Source organism: Cynoglossus semilaevis, chromosome 16 (genome assembly GCF_000523025.1).
Source record: "Cynoglossus semilaevis isolate Cse_v1.0 chromosome 16, Cse_v1.0, whole genome shotgun sequence".
NCBI lineage: Eukaryota > Metazoa > Chordata > Actinopteri > Pleuronectiformes > Cynoglossidae > Cynoglossus > Cynoglossus semilaevis.
The window spans coordinates 2,314,392-2,326,421 of record NC_024322.1 but is presented as its reverse complement, the minus strand read 5'-3'; the positions used below and the strand labels follow the sequence as shown (position 1 = coordinate 2,326,421).

General features: G+C 40.9%; 1 protein-coding gene and 1 long non-coding RNA gene across 7 annotated transcripts in view; both read left to right on the top strand.

Annotated features, from left to right (window-relative positions):
- dgkg (diacylglycerol kinase, gamma) overlaps positions 1 to 2,675 on the top strand; it is a 77,371-nt gene extending 74,696 nt beyond the window's left edge. For 4 of the 6 annotated variants that reach the window (XM_008327966.3, XM_008327967.3, XM_008327968.3 and 1 more), the window contains one exon: positions 1,783 to 1,881. In XM_008327966.3, the coding sequence (XP_008326188.1) occupies positions 1,783 to 1,881 (99 nt within the window). Of the gene's footprint in view, positions 1 to 1,782 lie in introns of all 6 variants that reach the window. The other 2 variants (XM_025063534.1, XM_025063536.1) reach the window with 1 other exon arrangement.
- A 1,090-nt stretch (positions 2,676 to 3,765) lies between these two features.
- Positions 3,766 to 8,432, top strand: LOC112488257 (uncharacterized). The gene is made up of 2 exons (XR_003052115.1): positions 3,766 to 7,231; positions 7,269 to 8,432. It is a non-coding gene; the product is annotated as an uncharacterized LOC112488257 (long non-coding RNA).
- Positions 8,433 to 12,030: the final 3,598 nt, after the last annotated feature.

Here is a 12,030-nt window from a genome sequence, read left to right as displayed (position 1 = left end):
ATGTTCCTGCACTTGTGCTCCTGCCTGGTGGAGAGCAGCCAGACACAGAGTCCTGGGACGTGATAGATAGAAAGATAGATAGATAGATGGATGGATGGATGGGTAGATGGATGGATGGATGAATAGATGGATGAATAGATGGATGAATAGATGGATGAATAGATGGATGGATTGATGGATAAATAGATGGATGGATGAATAGATGGATGGATGGATGATAGATAGATAGATGGATGTATGGATGGATAGATGGATGGATGAATAGATGGATGAATAGATGGATGGATTGATGGATAAATAGATGGATGGATGAATAGATGGATGGATTGATGGATAAATAGATGGATGGATGGATAGAGAGATGGATAGATAGATAGATGGATGGAAGGAGGGATGGATGGATAGAGAGATGGATAGATAGATAGATGGATAGATGGATGGATAGATAGATGGATAGATGGATGGATAGATAGATAGATGGATGTATGGATGGATAGATGGATGGATGGATGGGTAGATGGATGGATGGATGAATAGATGGATGAATAGATGGATGAATAGATGGATGGATGATGGATAGATATCATTTTATTAATCCCTCAGGAGTTCCCTTTAAGAAATCTAGGAGGTTATGTTATGTATATATAAACATATATTGTCATTTTTGAACAAATGCTATACATTCAGTATATATTATATACATATATATATATAATGTGTATAGTATTAAAATATAATATAAAAGATATAATATATACTGAATGTTAAAATTGAGTTGTGCTGAAAGCAATGGTTTAAAATGTAATGTATAACATGTACAAAATATATAAAATATATATGATGTATAGTTCAAATACTATATAAAATATCTGCACAACATTATATATGTATAATATGTGAATATGATATACAATATGTACAAATGAAATTAGGAACAGTGTCAAAAAGACTGTGTACAAACAGAAGTCAAATCCTACCAACAGTATTGAACAGCGCTGTACAGTTCATTCAGAGAGTTCTTCTAGAATTAAAAGTCACCAACGAACATTGGGGACATTTTCGGGGACATTTCCAAAGGTAGCGATGTGAATAATTTAGTTTTTTTTTCATCTTCGATTTTGAATTTGGGTCCTACATATTTTTTTTTGGCAGTTTAAAAGGGTTGGTTAAGAGTAGGGTTTACTGCTGCTGCGAGTCTGGGGGCTGCTAGTCCGACTCCCCTCACCTCGCTTCACTGACTTACTGGGATTTCAAATCAGAACGAACCAATTTGAATACGGTGTAATCCAGTTAGCTGAACATTGAAATGAGGTGCGGCTGGATTCCACGTTTTTCCCGAGCATTGGCTTTTCACATTTGTCTTTGAGAGCCACTGAAGTTTTATTTTACTCAGATTTCACAGTTCAGTTTTTGGCTGATTTTCCAGCTCCTTTTGTTCCTTTTCCTTCTCTACACTCCCACGGACTCAACCTCCTACACCTTCGTACAGTCAAAAACCACGGCCTGGCTGCGTTCGTCTTTTCAAAAGAAGAAACAAACCGTTGTCTTTTCACCCTCGTAGCGTTTTTTTTAAAGTCTTTCTCACATCATTTTCAATGTGGTCACAGTGCAACCATCGTTGAGGCGGAGGAGGAGGAGACGTAGCTTTTTGGCTGCGTTACGTGGGTTGTGTGCAAGGTTGCGCTGCACAGGAAGGAAAAAAAAAACAAAACAAAAAAACAGGAAATGTTTCTGAGAAATAACCAACTAAACTTTTTCTTTTTCTTCCTCTGATTCCTCCAGATCCGGATCACTCACAAGAACCAGGTTCCCATTTTACTGGGTCCTCCTCAGAAAACGCCCTTCTTTTTCTTCAAGAAACGCAACAGGAGCTGCGACTAAGGAGACAACGGACACAAGGGGAACCCAACAACAACAAAAAAAAACAAAACAAAAAAAAACACAAAAACTTCAAGTACAAATATGCAGACACACCGCTCTTGGCAGCTCCAACAGAGATACATCCTAGAGTTGGGGTTTTGTTCCCAGCCTCAGTGATGGCGTACTCCAGGATTCGACCAATAAACAGTGAAGTGACTGAGGGAACTTCAAAGAAAAGGCCAAAAAAAAACTGAAAAAAAAAAATCGGGTTTTAGAAAAAACTACCAACACTAGATGAACAATCGGAGAATCTACAAAAACAAAAACACTACGTCGAACCAGAGGGAACGATTTCAGTGACAGAAGAACGTACGGACGTTCACTTCACACCGATGATACGACTAGCGGGAGAGGAGAGGGCGAGGAAGAGGAGGGAGAAGAATCATCCGTTATTGACTTTTTTTTTTTTTTGATGGGGCAAAAATCAGTGGAGTGGTTAAAGACGTGGTTCCAGTCCCCTTAGACTGATGGAGTCTGCTCCCAACCGCAGGCCAGATTACCCAGAAAACACCGAGTGACCGTAAAAACCTTCAGCCCCTCATTACTACCGTCGGACTCTTCCACCGAGGATCGAAAAATAAACCCAGTGGAGCCGTGGAGAGTGGCGAGACCCCCTCCTCCCCCTGTGGTTTTTATTTACCAGAGCAGTGACAGGCGTGCACTAAATTTATCCCGTTTCCTGCAGCGAAACCCTGCACCTAATTACTGTGTCAGACATCAGCTCAGTGTCAAGTGCGCAACATGCTGTCAAGGTACAAAAAAAAAGAAAAAGAAAAAGCCCTCCCCTCACCCGACGGGGCCGGGGTAACCATCAGGAATGGACAGACACGGGATGGACAAACGTCAGGGCGGGAAGAGGGTTTTTCGGTTCAAAGATGGCGGAATGTCGAATGTTCCGACGCCAGGAGACCCGTCGCGTGTTTTAATCAAGAATGTATCCACGTTACGAACTGTATCATACAGCATCAGACGGAACACATATACATATGTACTCTATGCAGATGTATGCATACAGTATATATATATATATATATTTATATATATATATTCCTGGACGTAGGTATAGCTCACATATGCTGTGTCTTTAAAAACAAAACACATTTGTGATTATTACGATTATGAATAATTAGATTAATACTGTGGATCTTTTAGATCAGAGGGGTTCAGCTCAGTGTCTCTCTTCCTCCTACCATATTACGAAAAACGTGGCTCTACGTCACAGGGCCGACCGTTTGTAGAATCAACTTGTAGCACAAGTCGGACGTCGGCGCGAAAAAACGCCGCCACCGATCCAGCTGGAATGTAGCTGGATGTGGCGACCGATCGGGACCGGAGCGAAGCTGTGACGGCGCCGGGCTCCTTTGTACCTTCTGCGTTCCTGGTCCACTCCATCACGGGGGTCACGTAGGGTATTTGTGGCGGCGGTGCCGTCCACGCTCAAAATAAATCGAAATTCCACACGTGCCTCGTCGTCACAGCTGCATCTGAGGAAGGAACGATCTTTCGGTTTCGCGAAAAGCGAACACAACAAAGTAGAAAGTCAAACCACTGTGGATTTTGCGGGTCGCCGCTTTTACGCAATTGGATCGTTATTTTTTTCTAACGCGTCGTTTGAGTTAGGCCCTAATATAACACTGCCCAATCACGTTCTTCTGGGTGGATGATGTCATCTCCATCTCCCACCGACCACGGCTCTGTGGACTCACGGACGCAGAACGCACGAATCCAGCCTGAACGGGTTTTAGGCTTTGACGTCTCTAGACCCTGACTCCCTTTAAAACCTGCTGACTCTCACCCACCCCCCCGGGGCCCCGTGGACACCCCCTCCTCCCACACACTACACCCTGCGCCCCCCCCCACTCTGACATGACAACAGGGACTCACGTCAGACTTACGTCAGAATTCTGTTCTTACGGTGCGACGTTACTCGATTTTCGTAAGTTGGAACTCACTGTGCTGTACATAAATACCTGTGTCACTCGTCTACGCTAGCACGGCGCTAACATCGTAATCTAGAACAGGGGTGTCAAACATACGGCCCGTGGGCCAGATCCGGCCCACTTGGGTGTTCGATTCGGCCCACTTGATGAATTTTCAAAACAAAAATTCTACACAAACACTTCATGTTCATGAGGTTTTTTGTACAAAATATTATTATTTCATGAAATATGAATAATGAATCCAAATAAATATCTTATATACTTGCACTTCTTTGCATGAAAACGGGGCCTTGTTTGTTATTGTAAGTTATCATTTTTTTATGGTGAGATTGTACTGGTCCGGCCCACTTGAAATCGACTGTAATTACGTGTCCCCTGAACCAATGAATGAGTTTGACACCCCTGGTCTAGGACATCAAAACATCAGAAGAGTCCAACTTACGCCCTGGAGCCATATTGAAAGGCAAAAAAAAAGGCAAAAAAGAAAGCAAATGTAGCACAATCCAATGTATGGCGTTTTAACCGACGCGGAATTTGTTTAGTTGCCGTACGTCAAAATAATAAACGTAGGAGACGGCAACGTAACCACGAAACACCGTAGGTCGAGGACGTCGCAAACCGAGGACCTCCTGTGTTAGACTCCACATACTGCATACTACCGCCTCACCTGGGACCTAGTGTAGTCCAGGTTTGTTTTACTTCATTTTACAAAAGTATTATTGATGTAATACAAACAACAAAAACGCTGTGGGATCAAAAGACAAAAATTAAAAAAAAAATAAAACCAGTATGATAAAGCAGAACACCTCAGTCAGTCCATGCTGGAGCCTGGGTGTCCAGAGAACTCAGCAGTAAAAAAAAAATTAAAAAAAAAAAAAACAAAAACCGAGTGCATGTTTACAGAACCTTTACATTTACTGAAGGAATGTTTTTTTTTTTCCACAGCCTGGAGTGTACATATCTGTTGTATGTATGTATGATATTTTATCTGAAGGTAACGTGCATCGCCGCATGCCTGCTGAAACAAAAGAAAAGTGAACAAAAAAAAGAAAAGAAATAGGGTGCATACAATCTATTCAGACCTTCACAAGCTTAAAGGGACAGTTCAGCCGAAATAAAATGTAAAAAAAAAAAAAAAAAAAAAAACTCAATCGCCGCCATGATAACTAGATTAAGAGCACTGCCCTTTCTGTGGTGAACTGTCCCTTTAAGCCCCTTTTTTTATTTATTTGGTATTTTCTTTTACTTTCAATATAATTTTTTTCGGAGGGATTGGGGGGAAAAGAGGGTTTGAAGAAACTTGGAAAATGAAAAAAGAATTCTTACAGAAATATTCTGGTACTATACTGTAGATGATGCACCATCCTTACACACACACACACACACACACGCACAGAACTCTTTCCTGTTCTGTAAAACTGTAAACGAATCAACTGCCTTAACAAATAAATGTTGCTCCATGCTCGTGCCCAAGGCTCCACATGCACACAGACAGTCGTCGGGAGATAAAATGAAATTTACCCAAGGTAAACACTGGGTTTAAACGGTCCCACCCCCGATTAACAAAATATAGATTTAAACTGGGGCTGTCAAACATACAGCCCGTGGGCCATAACTGGCCCGCCCGCAGGTTCAATCCGGCCAAAATGAAGGTGATGTTTTGTCAAATTATATTCCGTTAAATATGAAAATGTATCGTGGTAGTTGCGTTCCAAGGCCCATCGCGAAATGGGAAAAATTGCGAAGTACAGGCAAGATAGTTAATATATTATTTACGTATATATTTACCCTTTCGCACGCAATTATATCCACAGTAGAGTTGAATAATGGCGACGCAGAGCGAAGTGAACGACTCAGTTAGCCAATAGTACACCGAGTCCACATTGTATTAGCCAATAGTATTCTGTGTACGATGTGTCGCTCGGAATCTACATTTTGAAAGCCAAAGGTTTCCTATGTGTAATTATTTTGTATTGTCTTTTAGTTTATTTTTTTGCTATATTTTGGGAGATCGGATTTTTTTAAAAATTTGCGATGTACTGAGGGAACGAAAGGAGAACTGCGATATAGAGAGGGGACACTGTATACTGTATACTGGTCTAAACATTTAGGTTTGTTTTGTTTTTTTTAAATCAACAATTCTCAGAAAATTAAGAACCTGAGAATTGTTTGAATTGAACAGTAAAGAACAGGAATGTACCTCAGTGCAGAGCTGCTGTTAAAAAAAAATCCAGAGAAGAAGAAACCAGGTCAAGTGATTGGTAGTGTTATAGACTACCTCAGTGTTAAAGCAGACTGATTACTGTCAGTGATACATTTAAAAAACATGGCTGGATCAATTTTTTTTTTTTTCAAGGTGCATGTCTTTCCTCCAGTAAAAACATCCAAATCCGTGAACTCCACCGTATTATGGTTTCGGACATGTCTGAAAAGTGATGGGTGACGTGAGGAATATTCAACCGCCACATGAAACCAACATGCTAGATGGTGCTGAATTCTATGCACTGTACCTTTAAGTCAATGCAGCAGCAGAGAGAGTTGTGCATGGTTAGCCATTTTAAGCTGCAAAGTTTATGGTGTGAGTAGTGGATTCTAACAGCTGTGGAATAAAAGCTACTGCAAAGTTGTAAAATCCATACGTTTTCCTTCGAATTAGTCCCGAGCGGCTGTTAGCAGAAGAAGAAAAAAGGGCCCCCGTTGGTCGTTTCTCCACTCAGCCCCGTGGTGATGGTTCTATGAAATGTCAGATTCCATTTGAGAACTGAGCAGAAAAATGAGGTGGAGAGTGAGTAATAGTTCCTGCTCCTGCATGTCTTTCTGCTGTTGTGAACACCTGCAGCTCTTCATGTGTGCAGTAAACAGAGGAGAAAATGTCCAGACTCAGATTTCTACCTAGAGTTCATGTTCAGTAATGGGAATAGCACAGGTCAGGCAGTAGGGTTGCGGGTTTGATTTCCCCCTTGGTAGGTTACGTGTATACCAACCTGCGTAGTACTGTATTAGTACAGACCTCAAACCCTAAACATTTCTGATAATATCGGTCGGTTGATATTAGCATGATGATGTAATAACAAAAATAATTTTGTTTTGCACAGACAATGCTAATGCCTTTAGTGGGGCGTCGCAACAAAAGTCGCTAATGTGTTATATCCACGACAGGTGATGTTACCTAAAAATTGTTTTGGGGAAAGACAGCGGCTTGATCAATATCGGTTGATATCGGAATTGGAAATTTCCGATAATATCGCCCTACTAATATTATCGGTCCGATATTAGCATATCAGTAGGAATTGTTATCGATTTTTCCTTCAATAATGTAAACCCGATAACGCAATGTCTGGGTTTAGCCAAATATGCTGGAATCACTTTAGGTTTTGGGTTTAGCCAAATATGCTGGAATCGCTTTAGATTTTGTTTTGTACAGACGATGCTAATTTGTGAAATGCCTTTAGTGGGACATCGCAATCAAAGTCGCTAATGTGTTATATCCACAACAGGAGATATGTGATGTTACCTAAAAATAGTTTACGGGGGAAACAGCGGCATGTATCGGTATGGGTTGATATCGGAATCAGAAATAAAGTGTTTGGACGATATCGGATATCGGTGTTTTAGCTGCCTTTTTCTTAGACATTGAATTTTTTTCCGTCTTTGTGAAAAAGATGTGGGAGAAACTTTCTGTTGCAGGGTCAAATTTTTAGCAATTCATATCTATTTATACTGCGTCTTCTTCCCGGTATCGTACTCCCAACTCTGTTTCATGTGAGGGCAGTGGTGTTTGGGTTCCAGCCCCCTCCATTTTTTTCTTTGTTATTGTGGTCCAAACAGTCGTAGTTTAGTCTCGTGTGACTCTGAGATGATTCGGTTTTTCTGTAGTGAGTCAATACATTTTCGACACATAAAATCTGGTCTATTTATTCAAGTGCAGATTTGGAAGTGGTCTAAGTGGGTGGTTCCAATCCCACGGACAGTCAAGGAAAATGTCCTGTCGCTCTTTGCGGTACACCCCCATCGCTGCTTTTCATTTTATTGGTACATTTAGTCTCTCAGTCCTGGTTCGTCCAGAACATTCTCCCTCTGCACGCTGTCGGTTCGACTGGTTTTCACACATCTGTAGTGTATTGTTATCGAAGGCGTGTTTTCCTACGACACGAGCGGCTCGAACAACACCGATCCTCGGGTGATTCTTCCTTTGGCCTTTTCTACGACTGCCTCCACTGCTAAGATAACAAGGCAGGAATTATCTTCACAAGTGCTATTAATAGCAGGCGAGTCACATCTTGTCCCTCAGAGAGATAGCATCCTGCACCCCAGGCAAGACTTTTCTTTTTCATAGTTGTTTTTTTTTTTTTTTTTTTTCTTTTATGTGTTTGACAGGCGTGTACACGCAGGAACAGACTGTCCAGACGCTCACTTACTACCATTATCCCAGTATCTCAGCTACTGATGGCTGTTGATTTAGCTGTGGCTACTTTAATGATTAGGTTACCGTCGGGAGAAGGAGGAGAGTTGACTTTTGCATTTTTTTGATTTTAAAGGGCCAAGAAAAAAATAAACAAATATAAAAAAAAACCCATCAGAATTCAGATGAATTCAACGACACAACGCTGTATTTGAGCTTGGGGTGTCCACATTTTCTCATTTACTCATATAAACTGAATGTTGTTACTGATTTAGATCCTGAGATTTCACCTAAACTTGTCTATATTTTGAATTCATATTTTAAAAATAATTGAATTTGAGGTACAATGGTCGACCGTGTACGCAGCAGAATCTGTTGTTTATTGGTATAAAATTAACAAAGGGGAAAAATACTTCATTTTGTACCTTACCTTATTTCTCAAAAATCAAAAATAAAATATATTCTAGACAATTCAAAGGCGTGTTCCGCCACTTCCAAACCTGTACTGGTGACAGTGTGTCTTAAGATGGACGCTGTGTCCTCGTTAGGGAGACAATGGCCAGTAAGTAGGACAGTGTGGCCTCAGTGATGGGGCGATGTGCGGAGGACAGTAAGACATTCCTGTGACTGGGGACGTTGACAGTGTTGACCTTTTCAGTTAATTATCCTATATATTTACTGTAGCTGTCTGTGTTCCATAGCGTAGCCGCTAGCAAGCCTGCCTTCCCCGAAGAACCACATTTGTGTCCCACGGAAGCTATTCGGCGAGAGGACAAATACGTCGTCTCAGGGCTCTGTTTACATTTCTAAATAAATGTGTATATATATGTCTATATATATAGACATATATATGTATATATGTGTATATATGTGTGTGTATATATATACTGTATACACATGTAAGCATGTACATATGTACACATACATGTAATCCAGCCAAGCCACAGATCAGTGTTGAAATAATGCGATTATGTGTTTTACTCCATAGGCCCCTCAAATATACTTAATACGTTGGATATTTTCCCTCTGAGCTGCTTGCACGTAACAGTCCCAACCATCGGTTGCAGCTTTCCGTAAAGTCATTAATGACTGCGAACAACGCTCTAAAGGGGAAGTCCGTGTTTTTACACTTCAAAGTCAGTTTGAAAAGAAAAAAATGAGCGTGAATCAAAGACTTCTGGAGCAGGCTCATCTTCATCTTTCTTTCTTCTTCTTCTCATCTGACTTCATTCTTTGCTGTCGTTCCAGATTCATAAATGATCTTTGATCCTGAAAGTTGGCATTCTCAAGGAATCAGACAAATAAAAAAAAAACGAACGATTTGGCCACAGACTAATGGAAGTGTCGGAAATCATTCTGAACGCAGCGATCGCCCCGAGTCCCCCTAGAAACCTGTCTGAACGTGAAGCATCAGCTTCTTCATCTGTGCACGTCAAATGTAGGCGTCGATGTCAACGGAGAAACAAAATATTACAATAATGCCCTTTTAATCACCTCCAACTCCATCTACTGTGGGAACATGACCCAGAAAACACTTTTGAAAAAACAAAAACCTGCACTACCCCTTTAATGTTATCACAGGTGAGCTCAGGATACGACTTTATTGAGGCTCAGGGTTGAAATTAATAAGCAGCTCAGTAGTTAAAAAACAAATGGTTGTTAAATTTAGCTTCACCTTTAGCAGCTGCGGCATTAAAGTGACAGAAATGAATAAGTAGAAACAGATACTGGTGCATTTGTCCCTTTACTTAACTACCTGCATTTAATATCTCCATAAAATGTTATTCATTACACTGTTTACTTTCTCTTTGGGTTTTTTTTTTTTACCACTGAAAGTAACAAAGGTGGCCATTGTCAGACTCATTCACAAGTTTTGGCCCTTTTTGTCGCGCTTATTCACAGAAACACGTTGAAATGATTGATAAAATTAAAGTCCAGAACTGGTTCATACTGGTTTGTACTGTAGGGACTACATGCAAAAATGCCCTTGAAAGTCATACTAAGGCTTTTAGTGGTCACATAAAAATGTGAAATGGAAAAAATAAGATGGAATATCTAATAAAGTTAGTAAATAATAACTAAAATTTAACCAGAAACTAACCCCTGGGCATAAACCAGGCATGGGCAAACTAAGGCCCGGGGGCCAGACGTGGCCCGTTCAGCTTCTTAACCCGCCCACCAAACTTTTCCAAATTCTATAATTTATTTATATTATCATTATCCAGTCTTTATTATACCCTGCAATAACCACGTTTCCCCAATAGATGGGGTAGACAATAATAAAAGCATTTTAGCCTTTATGCATGACTTTCACATGTCATATATTAAAGCTTCATTTACAGTAAATTATACTTAGAAATAGCTTGAGCGAAAGCTACGAGTTAGCCTAGCATAAACTACACTTTGACCACAAATGTCAAAGGTGGCCAGAAGAAGCCCTAAGCACAGAAATAGCTAATCGTTACCATAAGTTACCATTATTTAGCTCAGCAGTCCTCGACCAGTAATACCACGCCATCGTTGAAGGATCATTAAATTTTCCAAATAAAACATCTTACAGACTTATCCTGTACCCTTTAAGTAAAGGGATATGACTGGATTCTTTTGTAATGAAGTGAATTAGTAAAACTGAAGTATATTTTCTCACTGTGTCCCACTGCGGCCCCATACCAAATGACCTATGGACCGGGACCAGTCCCCAGCCCCATACCAAATGACCTATGGACTGGGACCAGTCCCTGTACCAGGGGTTGGGAACCTCTGAGGGTCAAACGTTATTGCTAAAAAAAAAGCCATACTCAATTTTACAAAAAAAAAATAGATAAAGGTTTGTAGAATCCTTTTTGTAAAAATACAGATTTGTACCAAACTCTACACCCATCCTTTTGTAGGTTTGACTGAAGGTCCGTGCTGCTGTAGCCCACTGTTCACTGTTAGGATTAGCCTTTGTCATCTTGACCTGGTGGTTGCATCACTGTCACACTGACCTACAGCCGCAGCCTTGGAGAGAACAGAACCACGGGTACCGCTGTAGGACACGGAGACGGAGAGAAGGGCTGCAGCTCGGTGGGTACGTGAGCAGTTCGTCAGCCTGTGTTTGCGTCAGGTACATTTATTTCAGGAAAGCACGATCTCCAAATGAGCCCTACAAACACACAGGAGCAGCCAGGGTCTTTTTTTTTTTACGACAAAAAGGGGAGAAAAAAGTAGTCTGCCCTCTGGTTTTAGATGCCTCACAATTAAATTGGACTGTGGATATGCGTCGTATTTTAAGCTCCACAGTTGAGGTACAGTAGAACTCCTGGAAGACAGTTTGCCTTTTGCCATGAACAACAGTGATACTCTAAGGGTAGCAGTATTTTGGTCCGTGTTTGTGGACGTCAGCGTGATCGGTTATGTTCCTGTTCTCTCAAAATCCAGCCAAAGACACAGCGCAGCTCCGTAATTACCGTGCTGGAAGGTCAACTGAAAAGATTTTTGATTTGGCGGCCAAGGGAATGGTCACAGTGATGAGAGGTTTTGAACCAAGTCAAAAAAATGTATTGTTCAGGAAATGTTCTCTTTTAACACCCTTGTAAAATATATGCTGTATATTCCAGACTATAAGGTGCGACTTATATATTAAAATATATAATTTCACATGTTTATTTTCACACTGACAGCCACTAGAGGGCACTCTAGGCTTGTGTAGCCACATGACAGCCGCTAGAGGGCGCTCTAGGCGTGTGTAGCAGTATCTGGTACTCCGGTACCACTGAAAATTCACTG